Source organism: Alternaria burnsii (assembly GCF_013036055.1).
Source record: "Alternaria burnsii strain CBS107.38 chromosome Unknown 705, whole genome shotgun sequence".
Taxonomy (NCBI): domain Eukaryota; kingdom Fungi; phylum Ascomycota; class Dothideomycetes; order Pleosporales; family Pleosporaceae; genus Alternaria; species Alternaria burnsii.
This window is the reverse complement of record NW_024066107.1, coordinates 1362007-1380837: the sequence shown is the minus strand read 5'-3', so window position 1 is coordinate 1380837 and position 18831 is coordinate 1362007. Positions and strand designations below refer to the sequence as shown.

The 18831-nt window shown below is 50.9% G+C and overlaps 5 protein-coding genes across 5 annotated transcripts; 3 read left to right on the top strand and 2 right to left on the bottom strand.

Moving 5' to 3' along the window:
• Positions 1-1794, top strand: GT037_000501 (amino acid transporter; the record flags this gene model as incomplete). Its single annotated transcript, XM_038925548.1, has 5 exons — positions 1-114; positions 163-292; positions 347-401; positions 461-924; positions 977-1794. 5 exons carry the CDS (start codon positions 1-3, stop codon positions 1792-1794), a joined length of 1581 nt encoding a protein of 526 aa, XP_038791404.1.
• Positions 1795-2202: 408 nt separating this feature from the next.
• On the bottom strand, positions 2203-4065 carry GT037_000500 (fad binding domain-containing protein; the record flags this gene model as incomplete). Its single annotated transcript, XM_038925547.1, has 1 exon — positions 2203-4065. The coding sequence occupies one exon, from the start codon at positions 4063-4065 to the stop codon at positions 2203-2205; it is 1863 nt and encodes a 620-aa protein (XP_038791403.1).
• Positions 4066-5865: 1800 nt separating this feature from the next.
• Positions 5866-14096, top strand: GT037_000499 (condensin subunit; the record flags this gene model as incomplete). The annotated part of the gene is made up of 10 exons (XM_038925546.1): positions 5866-6160; positions 6217-6994; positions 7390-7438; positions 7487-7527; positions 7583-7703; positions 7759-9795; positions 9847-10221; positions 10268-10941; positions 10992-11223; positions 11625-14096. The coding sequence occupies 10 exons, from the start codon at positions 5866-5868 to the stop codon at positions 14094-14096; spliced, it is 7074 nt and encodes a 2357-aa protein (XP_038791402.1).
• Positions 14097-14329: 233 nt separating this feature from the next.
• GT037_000498 (uncharacterized protein) lies at positions 14330-15177 on the bottom strand (the record flags this gene model as incomplete). The annotated part of the gene is made up of 2 exons (XM_038925545.1): positions 14330-14982; positions 15075-15177. 2 exons carry the CDS (start codon positions 15175-15177, stop codon positions 14330-14332), a joined length of 756 nt encoding a protein of 251 aa, XP_038791401.1.
• Positions 15178-15434: 257 nt separating this feature from the next.
• On the top strand, positions 15435-17928 carry GT037_000497 (uncharacterized protein; the record flags this gene model as incomplete). Its single annotated transcript, XM_038925544.1, has 2 exons — positions 15435-15734; positions 15784-17928. The coding sequence occupies 2 exons, from the start codon at positions 15435-15437 to the stop codon at positions 17926-17928; spliced, it is 2445 nt and encodes an 814-aa protein (XP_038791400.1).
• Positions 17929-18831: the final 903 nt, after the last annotated feature.

Genomic DNA, 18831 nt, shown 5'->3' with positions numbered 1-18831 from the left:
ATGAGTGCGCAGAAATACGATGACAGTAAAGAGAATGGAATGTCAGCTCTGGCCTTGCAGCGGACTGTGTCTGGGAAGCATGAGCAAACACAAGCTCCGCATCAACATCTAGACGTAAGTCACTAGAACATGGTCAGTCAAGCTTTACTTACGTAGTAACAGCAAAACTTTAACGTTTTGTCTCTCATTTCGACTGCCACTTCTCTAATTGCTACATGGGAAGCACTCGGATCTACCATGGCCACCGGCCTCATATCTGGAGGCCCGGTGTCACTGGTATTCGGGTATATACGTTCGTCTCATACACCCCCTGAGATAGCCTCCTTTCTGATATAAGATGCGACAGTCGCAGTCTTAGGAACTTTGGCGACGGCGTTGAGCTTGTCTGAACTTGCATCTATGTAAGTCGAGAACGCATTCGTTGGCAATAACATATCCTAACCTGCCTTTGCCTGACCAGGTACCCTTCAGCTGGAGGTCAGTACTACTTTGTGGTTCAGCTTGCTCCCAAGAAATTTCGAACAGCATGGGGATACGCCGCTGGCTGGATCTCCGTCTTTGCCTGGCAAACTTTCACTGCAAGTGCTCCGTTTCTTGGTGCAACAATGCTTCAGGGTACCATCGTACTCAACTACCCGGATTATTCGTATCAGAGGTGGCATGGGACGATGCTGTACTGGGCCTTTCTTGGACTTGCAACACTTGTTAATGTCTTCGCCATCAAGAGCTTGCCTTGGGTGTTGCATGCAACATTCTTGCTCCATGTTGTACTCTGGCTTGTTTTAGTCGTCGTTATCTGCGTTATCTCGCCCACTAAACATACCGCCGAATTCGTTTTCACCACTTACGTCAACGAATCGGGCTGGAGCAGCGACGGTGTAGCCTTCAGCATAGGCCTTCTGAGTAGCACGTATGTGCTTGCTGGTAAGTCTGCGCATACCCTACCATTGCTCGACCAGACTAACACTATTACCAGGATACGATAGCGCGACCCATCTCACCGAAGAGATCAAAGACCCGGAGCGTAACGTCCCACGAGCTATGCTAGCATCCATCATCATCAACGGCGCGATAGGACTCGGATGGCTCCTCGTCATCTTATTTTGTATGGGCGATATCACCGAAGCGATGGAGACAACGACCGGATACCCAATCATCGAGATATTCTTCCAGATAAGCCGTAGCAATGCAGCGGCTTCTGCCATGACCTGCGCCCTCATCGTCATGGCAGCTTTGGCAACGGTACCTCTTGTTCTGACCGCATCTCGAATGCTGTGGTCTTTTGCCCAGGACGGCGGACTGCCTTACTCGAAGACACTTAGCAGGGTTAACGAGAGACACCACATTCCCTTACCGGCGATAGCAGTGACCAGTGTATTTCTTATCTTGATCGGTCTGCTAAACATTGGTTCCACTACCGCCTTCAACGCCATCGTCTCTTTGGGTACCGTTGCCCTATACATCTCATACCTGATGCCCATAGTGCTCATATTTTATCGACGGATAGCTCGCCCAAGCTCACTTTTGTATGGTCCTTTCCGGCTTGGGAAGCTTGGTATTGCTATCAATCTTGTTTCTATCGTTTATACTGTTTATGTATCCATATTCCTTCTCTTCCCACCATACCAACCCGTTACGGCTCAGAATATGAACTACGCCCCGGTCGTGCTGGGAGGCGTTCTCATACTGAGCGCCGTGTGGTGGTTCATAAAAGGAAAAAATGAGTTCGTCGGGCCGGTCATGGATACAATAGAAGGTCGACCTGCGCTGAGTAGTGCTCAGAGAGACGTATAGCCGAGACTGGCGATTACTTGTCTGTGTGAACATGGCCATTAACGTCGTCACGTTGAGGTATTGAGGTTGTTCCTAGAATAGCTTTCACCTTGGACAGAGTAGCGATCTTCCATAGAAACCTAACAGTTTTTCCGAGTAGCATCATCTATTGCAGATGCTGATACTAATGGATGCGATACACCTATGAAAAATAATATATGTTCGAAGAAAGAAAGGCCACTATACTTGGGTACTGCTTACACACGAATGATATCACGAATTTTGGCAAGCCCTCGCCTTCTTGCGGGGGCTTGCCAAAATCCGTGATATCATTCGTGTGTAAGCAGTACCCAAGTATAGTGGCCGGCGGCCATTGGCCGCCCGAAATCAATAATGTTCGAAGAAAGAAATTATGAACACAACGCGCGATTATACACGGCACAATTTGCCGTTCTCGTTTGGTAGGCCATCAACACTCTCCACTCGCCACTTCTCACTACCCACGCTCGTGGTCGCGAAGAACACATCTTGTGGATCAAGCTTCTTCTTCAACTCCAACAATCTAGGGTAGTTGTCACCGAAGAACGCGTTACCAAAGTCAGGTTCAAGACGATCAGCCTCAGCAAGGTAGGATCCGGCCCCAGGACTGATGTCTCTCCAAGACTGCATATCGCCCGCTTGGAAATCTTTACGGATCTTCAAGATCTCCTCAGCGGTGCTATTGATGGGCCAGCGCACAGATTGCATGCTGAACGAGACCAAAGGGCGCCAATGAGTGTTTACGGCGTTGTCGGTATTGTATGGGTCCTTAGCCTGCATGTTGAAGTGGACTTGAACGCGGTTTTTCTCGCTCGATGCGCGAATGCGTTCGTAAACCTCTTGACGCTTCTCAGCTGTCTCGAAGTTTGCGCGAGGGAACAAACGTGATGCGGTCGCTACGTTGGGCTTTTGAACGGCTTCGAGAGGAAAAGAGTTGCGCCAAGCATCGTAGTAGTTGTCGTAATGAGTGATATTTGGGTCAAACTTGACGCCCAAATCATTAAGTTGATCGAACCAGGGCTGTAGGAGCGCAGATGCTTCCTCTACGTTCTTTCCAGGCGCGAAGAAAGGCGAGAATGCAAATGAAAAGGTACCGTTGGATGGAATCAATGTCCAGTATGTGTATGTTCCAGCGTCTGCGTTGTCGATCCATAGGTCGACGTAAGCGCGGATGGCAGCCCAGAATGTCTCGTTTCCGGTTTGGGCAGAATTGAAGCCAAATCGGGAGACTGTGACCTCGAGATCGGGATGGGCCTTGACAGTCACAGAGGTGACGACACCGAAGGTACTGCCACCACCACCACGAAGAGCCCAGAAGAGGTCAGTGTTCGAGGTGCTGTTTGCGACAACAAACTCGCCGTCGGCTGTAACGACCTCCATGGAGAGGACACTATCAGCACCGGTACCGTACAAACCAGTCAATGGGGAGTGGCCGCCTCCTTGGATGTATCCTCCCATGACTCCGACTGTCTCTCCTTCGCCACCAACGACGATTCTGCCCTTCTCGGCGGCAGCTTTGTAGATCTCGAAGGCTTGCACACCGACACCGCTCTTGAACGCAGGGCCGGTCCAGTTGAGCTTCTCATCAACATACTCTTCGATATACTCAATATCCTTCATGTTGTGTGTCCAGATACTAAGAGCATCCTTACCACCGCTCTTGCCTAGAAAGTCGTGGCCAGTGTTTTTAATGACGAGTCTGACACCGGTGTTGCGTGCGAAGTTTACCGCAGCCTGTACATGCTTTGGCTCAGTGGCGTTGACAACGTACATAGGGAAGCCTCCACGGGTGCAGCCATGGGAGTCGAAGAGTACTGGTGGTGTGCACGTCATGCCTTGCGCGACCGGAGACATGATTTCGATGGGATCGATCATATGGATGTACGACTTCTGCCACGCTGCCACGGTGTATTCAGAGCATTTGGCAGCATTGTAGTCGTCGCCAGGATAGCACACTGCTGCAAGAGGAGTGGGTGCATTGATAACACGGTCACCTGTGACTTTGTTGAGTTGTGACCAAGCTTCGTCGGACGGCCATTGAGGATCATCGGGGTAGACCTTGCATCTCGAAGTGTTTGTGGGCGTTGTGACATTAGGTGAGTCAGGGAGAAAGAGCGATCTGACTGCAGAAGGAACACCTTGGAGGTCCACATCCACGTTAAGGGTGTTGGTTTCAGCCTTGGCTGATAGGACAGGCGATGCTGTGGTTGAGGCAGCAGTCAAAACTGCGAGCCACAAAGCGACAGAGGCCATCTTTACAAGTTTTTCTGTAAACCAACGACTCAGAGTACGACCGAGTTTACCGGTCTTTGGAAAAAGATCGTCTCCCGTTGAACGGCTGCAGATCTGTATGTCGGTCAGAAAGTTTCTTTGTGCGTCATGAACGACCGTTTCTTACTGTACCTTTCGCCTGGGGCTTGCGGCTGCTGGCGTGTTACGGACCGTTGCGCACTGAGACGAGAAACAAAAGGATAGTCATATTGGTCATCTCAGTGACTGACTCAATATAGGAGGCAACGCCCAATATACCGTGCTTGGCAGGATGTGGGCTAATGCCCTTTGCCTTGAGTGTGACTGCTGATCTTCTCTAGAAACTGTGTTGACAGCTGAGATAGCCAGGGTCGACGACAAGGTATCGACTTGGTTACGAATCTGCGACCTATCCGCACTTCATGAGAGTTCATGTATGCAGCTGTTGCGTAACGCGCATTTTCTCACCTGCATACTCTCCTATATTGGACCTATCATAATGATTGATCAACAATTTCTAATGCAAACTTTGTCCGCGTAAGGCTGTCAAGAGAGTATCGAATGCGCCCACGTGCGCTCGAATGTGTCGTTGGGACTAGTCTCCGGCACATCGTTACTTGAGTCGTGAGGCTTGTCGTCCAGGGTCTGCTTGTTGGTGCCGTTCAAGCTGCCGGTAGTGCGAAGTTTGAGAGTCATGGTCGCATCCAAAACGGGAAGGAGACGAAAATACCTTACTAACGCGCGAACCTGCAGCTCAGAATTCTCCTTTGAGCCGCGTTCCTGACCACGGCATCCGAACGCATTCACTACTATGCCAGCTCACTTTGCAATTGAGTTTGTTCTCTCGGAGAAAACACGTGTGCTGACCCGCCATTCACGGCTCGGGCAATAAATTCCCAGCGCGGGATCGACCTCCGTCAGCCACCCGACAAGCATCCAACATCATGTTCGGAGGATCGGCATGTTTACTTCCCCTAATCGCAAGCGCTTTCAGAATATCGAGTCGCCGCATCGCAGACATAATGCCTAGCGGAATAGTTGCCCATGGCGTTGTCCAGGCTCCTCGCCAACCGACAAGGTGAACAGGCATCCAACCCGCGATTTGAGGCCCGTGTTCAGGGCTGACCTGGACATGTCAGCCCGAATTCGGACCGTGAGGAACCTCTTTCGACTTTATGAGACAGCCTAGTCCTTGTTCTGGTCAAGCGAGAGGGGAAGATACGAGCGGAGGGTAACCATGTTGCCGCGATTGTGGCCTGCATGATGAACAGCCTCGCTTTAGAACGACGTCTCCCGCGCCTGGCAGGTTTTCATCCTTGAGACATCCAGAGTCTAGAGCAGCGGCTGGTCCGATGCAACTTTTCACCTCGCCGTGCAACTGTCAGTCGTTAATGACAGCATCCTTCTTGGCCACCAGAGCATCTGATATTAAGGGATTGTACGTGCGACTACCCGCGTGGAGCGCTGGAGGACGCGGCATCTACTAGTCACATAGCAAAAAACTTGAGCGTGTCCAGACGCGTTGCGGGTACATTTGACTTTTTCCTGAGTGGGCCAATACTGCCTACATTACCCGTCATCCCTTCAGATCCTCACTGTTTGCGTCACTACTCCACGTTCGCTTCTCGGTGCGATCTACCGTCGTGGACCCACGATCTTCATCAACCCTCTGGTTCTCCCGGTTCACGATCGACTGAACAGGCGGACACTGGACACTACCCCGTGGGCTCCAACGCCTGTTGCCCATTTACGGACCGAGCACTCCAAGATTGCACGACTACGTCGACAGAATTCGGCAGTACCATGGTCGAAAGCCGACAATGCGAGGTTCTGGCCATTGTGTGTACTTTCACAGTCGTCGCTTCTTTTACAGTCTTCCTTAGAGTATGGTCGCGCTATCTCGGACGCAACTTTTGCTGGGACGACTGGTTGATTCTGGCTGCTTTTGTGCTCCTCATAGCGGATACCGTGGGAACATGGATGTACATCATACTGAGTGGCACTGGCTACCATATCTATGATCTGCCTAAGAAGTCAATTGAAGAGCAGCTTGTGGCGTTGAGATGGAACTTCACTGTACAAATGCTGTACCATCCACGTACGTATCCCTTGGCCATTCAAGAGACTTCGCTAACAAGTTTGATCCCCTTCCAGTCATGGGATTGATTCGGGCTTCTATCATCATGTTTCTTTTCCGCATGAAGGACGGTCGTCGTCGCATAAGATACCCATTACACGTTACTTTCTGGCTCAACATCCTCTACTCCATCGGATCAACGATAGTCAACGTCGTACAGTGCACCCCCAGAGCCTATGCTTGGTCCAGGCCCGCCATGGATAGCATTGATGCCAACGGGAATGTCGTACCAGGCGGTACATGTATCGACTCGCGGACATTCGTATTGGTATCTTGTGCTCTATCGATTTTCATGGATCTCATCATCATTCCCATACCTTCCGTCATGGTGTGGGGTCTTCAGATGCATCGACGCACAAAGATTCTGGTAGTAATTGTGATGAGCCTGGGATGGATTGCAACAGGAGTGTCGGTAGGTAGGTTTATCGTATATTACTACCGATTTGCCCCTACCAACAAAGACCGTACCTGGGATATTGGTATTGGAATCAGCATCGCCGAACCTGCCGTACACATTATGACAGCATGCGCACCAGCGACTAAGTGCCTCTTCCGATACCTTTTCCCACAGTATGGCACGAATCAGAACACGTCATACTACCAAAACCGTACCGCGGATACAAACCGACACAATACCAAGGTATTCGGAAATTTCCACTTCGGGTTGTCCAACAACATAGACGATGAGATCACCATGGAGGGGATGGGAGGTGCACCGAGGACTGCTCCACTTCCGCCAGTGAAGGACGACTCTGAATATGGGCTGAAAGCTATGGGAAGCTTTGAGTCAAAAGAGTATGTTGCAAGAGGAATAGGCAGGAAGAAGAGTTGTTCGAAGACGGCATGCACGGAAGCAAGCGAGCCAGTGGAGATCGAACCGAAGCATTGCCTGGGGCAAGCTCGGTGATTTTGTTTAGGGTCCTGCGTTGATGAGCGATGATAGCGTTTGATACACCGTGAATACCTTCACACCTCTTGCAGCACATAGTAGTAATCGATGATGTTTACGACGAGTGGAAAATTCAGCTTCTGAACTGTATTGTTGCAATAGTAAGTGGTAGAGGGCGAAAGTGACGATTGTACGCGTGATCGCGCTGCCACGTGAAAGCCTAGCGCGTTATGGTGGGGCGCTACCGAGACCCTTGCCCAGGTGAGACGGAATAACAAACATTGGCAGCAGCGTAATTCAGCACGACAGCACGTGCAGCCACCATGAGGATTATAGAACTTGTAATCGATGTAAGCACGGCCCGAGACTGTATTTGGCGCTTTCTAACATGGATTCAGGGCTACAAGTCATACGCTGTCCGAACAGTCATCTCTGGCTGGTAGGGCTTGTTTACGCTCCCTTTGCGAAGAGACCGGCAACTGACAACTGGGCAGGGACGAGAGCTTCAATTCAATCACGGGTCTCAACGGATCTGGAAAGTCGAACATTCTCGATTCGATATGTTTCGTACTGGGAATCAACAACTTGAGCGTGGTGCGGGCGCAGAACTTACAGGTGGGTGTAGAGAGGGGAAGGACCATGCAGAGCGAAAGAGCTTACACCGCTGCAGGACCTCATCTACAAGCGCGGCCAAGCAGGCGTTACAAAAGCGAGCGTTACCATCGTGTTCGATAACCGCGATAAATCGAAGAGCCCCGTTGGCTTCGAGGAACATGCGCAGATATCGGTGACAAGGCAGATCGTGCTGGGCGGCGCGAGCAAATACCTCATCAACGGACACCGCGCGCAGCAACAAAGTATACAGAACCTGTTTCAGTCTGTGCAGCTCAACATCAACAACCCCAACTTCATGATCGCACAGGGAAAGGTTATGCAGGTGCTGAACATGAAGGCCAAGGAGATTTTGGCTATGCTTGAGGAGGCTGCTGGAACGCGCATGTTCGAAGACAGGCGGGACAAGGCCTACAAGACCATGGCAAAGAAGGAGATGAAGGTGCAAGAGATCACCGAGCTACTACGAGACGAAATCGACCCCAAGCTCGAGAAACTACGAATGGAGAAGCGTGCTTTCCTTGATTTCCAACAGACGCAGAGCGAGCTCGAACGTCTCACGAAGCTGGTAGTCGCGTATGATTATATACGATACAACGAGCGGTTACAACAGTCTGCCGAAGACCTCGAGACCAAGAAGCAAAGGGCGAAGGACCTCGACGAATCTTCTGTGCGCATGAAGAAGGAGATAGAGAACCTCCAAGAGGATATTAAACAAACAAAGGCAACACGCGAGCAGGAGTTACGCAAGGGGGGCAAGTTCCAGGCACTGGAAGAAGAGGTCAAGACGAACTCGCACGAGATCGTTCGCCTGACGACGGTTCTGGACCTAAAGAGGACGAGCATGGCCGAGGAGGCAGACAGGAAGGAAGGCATTGAGAAGAGTGTCAAGGAACTGGAGAAGCTTCTACATGAGAAGAAGCAGACGTACGAGAAGTTGCAGGAGAAGTACCAGACAGCCCACGCCGAGCTGGCCAAGCAAACAGAGGAAGTGGAGAAGAAAGAAGAACTTCTACAAACCCTACAAACCGGTGTGGCGTCCAAGGAAGGTCAAGAAGGCGGCTATCAGGGCCAACTGCAAGATGCCAGAAACCGAGCGAGCGCAGCTGCCACCGAGCAAGAGCAAAGCAAGCTCAGAATATCGCATCTCGAAAAGCAGATCAAGGAGGATGAGCCCAAAGCGAAGAAGGCAAAAGAACAAAATTCTGGACTTCTCAAAGACCTCGAGGCATTAAAATCCCAAGCCAAGAAGCTAGAGGCGGATCTGGCGAAGTTAGGCTACAACGAAGGTCAAGAGGCGGACATGTACCAACAAGAATCGCATCTTCAAGCACGTATACGGGAACTCCGACAGCAAGCCGACGGCATGAGGCGACAAGTTGCAAACATCGACTTCAGCTACAGCGACCCCTCCCCGAACTTTGACCGATCTCGTGTAAAGGGTCTTGTCGCCCAACTCTTCACCCTCGAGAAGGAACACACCAGGGCAGGTACAGCTTTGGAAATTTGTGCTGGTGGCCGGCTGTACAACGTCGTTGTCGACTCGGCTGCTACTGGTAAGCAGCTTCTCGAGAACGGCCGGCTGAAGAAGCGCGTGACAATCATTCCGCTCAACAAGATCGCGGCATTTAAAGCGTCGGCGGAGAAGATTGGAGCAGCTCAAAAGATTGCACCAGGCAAAGTTGATCTGGCTTTGTCGCTGATTGGATACGAGCACGAGGTCAACGCCGCCATGGAGTACGTTTTCGGATCAACACTTGTTTGTGAGGACGCCGAGACCGCTAAGCGGGTGACTTTTGATCCCGCAGTGCGCATGAAGAGTGTCACTCTACAAGGAGATACTTATGACCCTGCTGGTGTGTTGTCTGGTGGTAGCGCGCCTCAATCTAGTGGAGTTCTCATCACTCTTCAAAAGCTTAACGAAATTACGACAGAGCTTGGTTCGCAAGAGTCCCAGCTCCGGTCTTTGCAGGATACTATGGCTAAGGAGAAGAAAAAGTTGGATGCCGCACGCAAGTCGAAGCAGGAGCTCGACCTGAAAAGGCATGAGATCAAGCTCACCGAGGAGCAGATTGGCAGCAACTCCTCGTCATCGGTATGTCAAGCCTGACACTGAAGTGTAAAACTATCGCTGATTCTGTACTAGATCATCCAAGCGGTAGAAGAAATGAAGCAGACCATCGCTCAGCTCAAGGAAGACATCAAGGCGGCGAAATCTCGACAAGAGGAAGCTAACAAGGACGTGAAGCGCATCGAGCGCGACATGAGCGAGTTCAGCAATAACAAGGACAGCAAACTCGCCGAACTGCAGTCATCACTTGACAAGCTCAAAAAGTCTTTGAACAAAAATAGCGCTTCCATCAAGCCACTGCAGACCGAGATGCGCGAAGCCATGGTCGAATCTGAGCAATGCGGTAGCGACCTTGCGGCAGCACAAGAGCAGCTGGAGGAGGTTCAGACCACCCTGCAATCTCAACAAGCAGAGATGGACGAGTTGTTGGCTGAACAATCTCGTGTCCAGGTAGGTTTTCTCAGCGTGATGTTTTTGTCAATACTGACATTGCTAGGACGCACACGACTTAGCTGCAGCCCATCTGAGGGACGAACAAGCGAAATTGACTGGCTTCGATGAAGAGCTTCGTTCGCTCGAAGACGCCATCAGATCAAAGAACTCATCCATCACTGAGGGTGGCCTGGAACAACAGAAGCTCGGTCACGAGATCGAGAGGTTCCACAAAGAACAAGAAGGTGCTGCTAGTCATGTCAAGGCGCTTGAAAAGGAATACGAATTCATCGCAAATGATGCGGAGCTCTTTGGACGTACCGGAACAGTTTATGACTTCAAGGGCGTGAACATGAACGACGCAAAGATCAGGCGAAAGTCGTTGGAAGAACACTTCCAGCAGAAGAAGAACAAAATTAACCCGAAGGTCATGGCTATGATTGACAATGTCGAGAAGAAAGAGGCGAGTCTCAAGAAGAATATGCAGACGGTCATCCGCGATAAATCCAAGATCGAGGAGACTATCGTCAAGCTTGACGAGTATAAGAAAGAGGCGCTCCACAAGACATGGACGATTGTCAACCGCGATTTCGGCCAAATCTTCAACGAACTGCTACCAGGCAGTTTCGCAAAGCTGGATCCTCCCGAGGGCAAGACAATTTCTGATGGTCTGGAAGTCAAAGTTATGCTGGGAAAGGTGTGGAAGCAGTCACTAACAGAGCTAAGTGGTGGTCAAAGGTATGCGTCCGCCCGTACTCCCCCGAAACGCATGCGCTAACATCTCTTAGGTCACTTATCGCACTATCTCTTATCATGGCTCTTCTCCAGTTCAAGCCTGCGCCGATGTACATTCTGGACGAAGTTGATGCTGCGCTGGACCTGTCCCACACACAAAATATCGGTCGTCTGTTCAAAACTCGCTTCAAGGGATCGCAATTCATCGTCGTCAGTTTGAAGGACGGCATGTTCCAGAATGCAAACCGTATATTCCGTACACGGTTTGTCGACGGCACAAGTGTGGTACAAGCCACATCAGGGTCTGGATAGTCGTTGATGTTTTTGTAATGCGTTATGAGGCATGCTTTGGATACCCGGTGCGCATGGGTTGGATTGCAGTTTGGGATGCTATCGGTATAGGCTTGCATATGATGGTGTTGGCGGAGTCTTGTTTATGAAACTAGTAGCCTAGTTGGGAAGTTGGGTATGCGCATCCCTGGCTCTACTGGCCGCTTCCTCGTTACATGTCTTGTCGTCCATGTCTCCTTCCCGATGCGGGAACTGAAGGTACAGGCTTTCTCTACATCCCAAGACTGAACAGCACCATGTTTCCTACCATCGCGCGTTACCTATTTTTTCTGCGCACACATCTACGACATACCTATTGGCTTTATCGACGAAACCACTGACGGACATATCCTCAGCTGAATGCTCTACCGATCGGGCACGCTTGCGTCCCGTCTGCACTAGCGGCATCTACCGCAGGCCCACCCATGCTGTCGGCGCCATTGATTAGGGCCCTTGCAAGCGATACCTCCGCGCATTCCTCCATCAACACTCCGGAAGTATCAGGGCTATTCGCATCCTCTGCTCACGATCTCGACAGCGTCTTGGGCCCGAGTTCGCCGACTTCTCTCACCAGACACTACACTTCAGTCCAAGAGCATGCCGACCAGATTACTGGCACAGAAACGGCAGGGGAAGATGAAGGACTCACTCCAAGACAAGTGACCAGACGGGAGGGGTTTGCTTGGGGCCAACAACCAAGCCTCGAAGATGAGAGGAGGCATAGTCGTTACCAGATGCCGATGGAACAAGAACGACAAAGTTCACCTCCACCACTAGACGAAATCATTCGCAGAACGACCATCGACGATGCAGATGATCTTCAAAACATTAAGCTTCGTCATATGGATAGCATAGAGTCACACGCTTCTGGGATTACCTGTCCAGCCGCTTCCATTTCTACGTCTGTGGAAACTAGTGATTCTTATGTTCGCGATAACAGAAGATCTTCCATAGCGGCTTTCGCCAAAGGCATCGTACAGCATGTGCCCAACTTGAGAATGCCACGTCCTCAAGAAAGCAAAGAAGACCAGCAGCGACGAGACTCCGGTGATGGAGCTTCCATGAAGCTGCACAAGAAAGATCGTGTGCTATCCTTCGCACCACTTCCGCTTGTCAAGTCGAAAGAGTCATATGAGAAAGGCTCAAAGCCATCCGTTGTAATCGAGGAGCCATCGACGTCTGTGGATACTCCCCCAACAGCAGTGAATAATGCGACTACACCGCCAACCCCTCACTCGACGTCGAAAGGCGGACTCCGAGACCGCAGGAAGGTCAACCTCGATCTCTCCATGCCAGCACAAATGCTAGATCTACCCGCTCGCGGTCGCTTACCTGTCGATATGATGGGCAGCCTTGGTGCTCCACGCTCGAGAAATCCCAAAACGCCATGGGTCCGGAAAGAGCAGCCACAGTGGGAACCAGCCATGATGACCAAGTCTGCGCCAATTTTCGAGGAGGATTACATTCGCGACAACACCTCAGCGCCGAGGAACGACAACTATGGTGGCATAGGTCTTTCACCTGATACCAACACGCTCTTCTCTTCGCAAAGCCCAAAATTCGAACGACCGCCGGCGAGAGTGAGGGATCGGTGTTACATCAGCCTTCCAAAGTCCAAGAGAACGAGAAGTGGCATAAGTGACAAGAGTGGCACTAGTGCAAGCGATTCAACTCTAGCTCGGACACCGGACAGTAGTTGGACCCCAGCAGAAGAGAGAATTTATCAAGAACACCAAACTCAAACGAGATCAGAGCTGCGAAAAATTGCTAGTGAGTCCAAGACAAGTCGCTCACGGCGCTGGTATTGGTTGGGTAAAGCCTCTAGTGAGGATGCTCCTTGTTCTCCTAGACCTGTAGAGCCTCCAAGTCGTCGCTTCTCAATGAACCCATTCAGACGGTCAAACAGAATCTCGGACCAGACGGATGCAGAAGTGAGCAAACTGCAAGCCCCATCTTCGGTCCACCCTAGTCGCGGCAAAAATGTGCCTCCATCAACGTCCCTCGCACATATACCTGTCCCACCTGCTTTCATCCCACCGGGCGTTCAGCGTGTACCGACTCCGCCCATTTTCGACGCCAATGGTGAAGTGAAGGGCAAGTTGGCAAACTTCTTCTTCGATGCACAAGGTGGCGGCGCTATGAATGTTCGCACCAAAATCAAACCTAGTCCGGGAGGCTACTGGGACTCTGATGCTTTGCTCATGAGCCTGTCAAGCGACATCGACAACCACGAAGACAATGATGAAGACGAAGGCCCTGAAGGCCCACGTAGCGATTTCGTGCACACATCTGTAGATTTTGAACCAAATGGCACACCTGGACTTACAGCCATTGTGAGCAATGTCCAAGGAAATAGCTCCAGTTACCTCAGCGTCAAACCACCAGCCAGCCCTTCTCTAGCAGCAACGTCTCCGATGCTGGGCCATGATGGCTGGTATCGTATTCACCAGTCACACTTCCCTGATACACCAGACGAACGCACTCTCACAGCGCTTGCCCGACAAGAAGAAGAAGAACGCCGTAAGTTTGAATGGCTCGTCCCTGAACATCTTCCCGATAGCCCTTTGTGCCCTCTGCATGCAAAGTATAGGGGGCCGAGTGCCGGCTTGTGTTACTGGCATGGACGCAGGTCCGGTAATAAGATTAGGAAAGGTGAGTATGGCAGGACTGGAGTGAAAGGTGCCAAGAAGAGTATAAGTGGGGATGGTGGACATAGCAAGGATGACTATCATGCTGGAGATGTAGGGGTTGTCGGGACGCCGGGACTTGCGGGAACGCCGACTAGGGAGGTGAAAAAGAGGAGATTGATAAGTTTGTCCAGTTCTTGACTTATCGAGTCCTTGGTCTGTAGGGCGCAAGGGTGTTGGAATGATGACCACGATTCTATGAGTAGCGAACCCATCACGCTTGCACAAAGACACGAGTATACATGCCAAAGTATATAGTCTACAAATGCAAAACCGTCTACAAAAACGTTGTCGTTGTACTTGGTGAAATACGCCAGTGCGTGAGTCCGTTGATATTGAGACATGGATGCTCCGTGCCCAGACTCTATCGTAGCCTATGACCTCTCGTATTCCTCGCGAGGCTTCGGTGTCTTACCAGCATCTTTCCACATCTGTTCCCTTTCTCGGAAGATCTGCTGTGCCCATGCTTGGACCTCCTCGCTCTTGATGCGTCCTGCGACCCACTGGAACTCTCCTAGGTCTCGCTCGCAGTTTGATTTGCGTTCGTATTCTACCATTTGAACCAAAAGCTCGATCTTGTCGATGTCGTGTACGAAGAGAGATTCAGGAGTTTTGCTGTCTTCATATTCCTGCCATATCGCCCTAATGTCCTGGCCGTTGAGTCCCCCGTTGAACTTGCCCAGCAGGGTGGTACAGATGTAGTCCATTGTCTCGGCTTCTCTCCTGCTCTTCTCCTCCTTGGAAACTCCGTCTACAGGTGTGATGTCACCAACAAGCGCCTCAGCCATGTCGTGGATAACAGCCATGCGGCAGCATCTGGCAATATCAAGTTTCGAGCTCAGAGACGCGGGCGCCATCATGGTGAGGATGCTCATGCGGTACATGTGGTCGGATATAGATTCGCCGTCTCCAATGTGGAAGCGCTGCCATCCTGCGCGTTTGGTAGTCTTTAAGCGTTCGAGAAGGTGGAAGAAGGGGACGGGCGAGTCGGTGTTCTCAGCGTAGCGGAGGTTGTTTTCTGCAAGGACTACAGAGCGCGTTAGTCATGCGATGAAGAAGACAAATGAGGAGTAAGAGAGGTGTCGCATACGGACGAACTATCGCCTGTTCATGACATACCGCTCTCGACTGACCAATCACTCTGCTTTACTTTGTTGGCGTCAAGTACGCCGGCGTTGGTGTCGGGCACGCCATTGACCTGGGTTGCCTCGTCCACAGTCATGGTTATTTGATGTTACAATTAGAGACTGCAAGGACGTGTGTTTATAGAGGCGCAATTATGTGTGCGAGTGATGTATCAACGGTGACTGTTTGGCAAGAGAAGGATGGTGGGACAAACGGGGTTTATCGATTGCTCCCGCCTTGGCAAACAACGCAAGGGTCCGTCACACCGTCACACCGCAACACCACGCCTGCAGCTCGAGCCTCAGCATTCTCTACAAGGAACACTGCGCGGATGTATGCACTGCGATCGCAACCATGTCTCGCCCGCCGTCAACCGCCTCTACGGCCACCACGGCCACAGCAAACGGTCATTCGCGTACCTTGTCGGTCAAGTCAATCCCCAAACCCCAAGTCGTGAACCCCATATCTACGCCGGATATTAGACTCTTCGTGACCAACTTGCGATTACTGGATTTCGATTTGCGAGACGACTGGCCCGGCATCACAGTACAGACTTTCTCTGCCAAGAATGCAGACCAGCGACAGAGGATTGGTGGGACTGAATGGGCCTTGTTTCGCTTGTTCGAGATCTGGGATGCCAATGAGACGGCCCAAGTACGTTCGGACGAAACTGGTTACTAACATGTGGTTGACCTGGCTGTAGAAACTCCAACCCTTCTTTCCACCACTCGAACCCCTCCAATCGTTGAACCTCCGCGCTGCGCTATTCCGATGTCTGAACGAATTGAAGAAAAACGGTGTCCTGGGACGAGAGTCTGTGCTCAGAAAGACTATGTTGGACGAGTGCAAGGGCGACAAGTTCTACGAGATATTGGCCATCTTCTCCAATGCCGTCCTCAAGAAAGTTCTCGCAGCGCGGGATGCAGGCCATATAGATGCTGCAGTCGCGAGAAGACTGGCGACAGCGACGATGCTCTCGAGCGAACAGCAACGTTCATTACTGCCTCTCGCAATCGCACACAAAGCGTCCCTAGTCAATGTGCTGAGACGGAAAGAAGAGAAGAGGAAGCAATACATGGAGTTCCATGGCCTTTTGGATAAGAAAGCTGAAGATGTAAATCGCCGCATACGCAAGACCAAAGACACACCCCACCCACAGAAACCGGCCGTGTCACAGAAAGAAGCCAATGCCGTCAAGAAGCAACTCAAGGACAACTGGATTGGGAACCAGAAGTGGTTAGATGTAATGCTGCGCGGTGACAATGTCCAAGCGGAGGATGCATTCCTTACCAGTCGTTTTGACAAAGTCTGGCACATGGTAGAAAATGGCCGGAAGCTGGACGAGGTCGCGCCTGAGACTGGACTACTTGAAGATCTACAGGCGAGAGTGCATGAGCAACAAGAGAGATTGCAAAAGTGGAAGGCTTTCCATGAAGAGCTACAAAAGGATGAATCCGGCAAGGAGACATCGGGAAGCGGACAGACAGCCGCGAAAGCAAAGGATTTTATGTTCGACGATCACTCACAGTACCAGCTGCCATCAGCGAAGCATGCGATGGAGTCCGCAAGAATAAGGCGACCGGCTATGCGAGCGGAGTTCCAGGACATTCTATCCCACATGGACAGTGAGCTGGCTCGCGCTGTCACAGTCAGGGCTAGTGTCAGACCTTCAATCATACATCATAGAAGTACCTCATCGGTAAAGACGGCTCGTCCGCCCCTACTCACCAGAAAATCCACCCAGACGGAGGCGATACGAAAGGCGCCAATAGTTCCAGCCAAGCCTGTCAAACTACAGTCGCCTTCAAGACCAAACTCTTTGGACCAAATTCCGATCCTGCCTCGACCATCACGACACCTCGCATCGGCTGCAACACCATCCGCAGATTCTGAGGCTACGCTCATCGGCAATACATCGGCATCGAATGCCACGATTAACTACCGTGATGATTCGCCAACGGAAATTGATCAAGAAAGCACACCAGTATCAGCGACTGTACCTCCAGCTTCCGAGCCAGCTGACGGGACTCGTTCCCCAGAGCCTACCATTACTGATCACTCTGAGCAAAGAACAGAATCACCAGATGATCTGTCTAAAGCCTCACCGGAACGTACCTCTGAACCGCCAATCCCAACCTTTGACCCACCAGAAGTCGATGCCGAAGAGGCACTTGCGGACCAGATCATCAACTCTATCGGTAATGCAACCCCATCTCCAGTCAAGAAACCCCAACCACGCATGTCCCTCTCGCTCATCGAACGTACACGCATGACAATGGCGCGAAGTCAATCCTATGAGTCTGTTCCAGAGTCGCCAGATCTGCCGCTTCCGTCTATGGGCCCGCCTGCGATCCCCTCCATCACGGGAGATGAAGATGGCGACCGACGTGCAACACTGGCAGAGCGCACCCGACAAACTATGGAGGCTATGCAATCGAGATCCCGCCCATCCGAGACGGACACAGCAAAGAAAGAGAAACGCAAGTCCAGCCGCTCATCCCTGTTCCCTGTCAACCAGTTCGATACGCCACGGACTCGTAAATCCTTCGAAAGCCTGGAGCAGGCCAAGTCGGAAAGTATTGAGCGTACGCCGACAGAGCAGTTGTTTAGCGACGAGATAGACTATGACAGGGTGTTCAAATCTAGACCGAGGATTGCTACGAGTCCGGTTTGGAGTCCAGATGGTGCTGCTGGTGGGCAAGAGGAGTTTGATGATGAGGATCCGGATGGTGTCACTGGTATTGATCTGGGAGATGTGGATCAAGATGATGATGGAGAAGAACAATTCAAAGAGACTTGGATGGACAGCCCCAGTCATAAGAGGGGGATGAGAAGTATGAAGTATTAATTACGGAGAACTGCACCCAACTATGACACATGACCGTTCATTGTAATGTGGACTATCTTTGATCATGCTCATTATTCCTCCATGGTTTTATCCCCAAATCATCTCTTCGGCTGCCAGTTCTGCATAACAGTGCTGCAGATTCCTCGACTGCTTCTTCGCAAAAGGTTAGAATTCTCACTCATGAATGCGATCATTTGAGATACCGGGAAGGTACAGGATGTTCATAAAAGAAGGCGAGTACGACGTCATGAAGCAGCCAATTTTGAAGACTACTACACTCTAGATACCTTTCTTTCACTGGCCGTATCGAACATGAGTAAACAACTTTATGTCCTTAGCTGTTGACAGGAACAGTGAATCAACATGGAAGTCAATCGTTGAGCCTTTGGGGGTGCAGCAGATCAGCTAGGTGTAAAGAACCAATCAATCGAAATAATCGTGATAATCGTGGGCGAAGTGACTGCATGGAGAATTTGAATTAGCGACCTGGGCGTGTGAGACGTCACGTATTGCGTTCTGACCACCTTTTGTAGAACGGAACCAGACGGACACATAGAAATCAGTTGATTCGATTTTGATAAACTCACAAAAGAATTGGTTGGTATGAAGGATGAGTTGGATAGGCGAAAGATCTTTTTATATACACTACAGAATACACTATTGCTCCTTGCAAGTCTCCCGACTTCCTTGTCGTATTGAATGTCAAGCAGGTCATATGGATAAAGCGAGCCAATTCTCTGCTTTTCTATGAGCAAGTACATCCACATGCTGGAACGGCCTGATTTTTTGGGTGCAAAGACGTTCTCAGTGAGGTAGAGATCTCGCCCACCACACGTCAAAAGGAGCCAGAGGGTCATGGCAATCTCTCTACTTAGTTGGTGATAGAGAGTGATAGATCTTGCT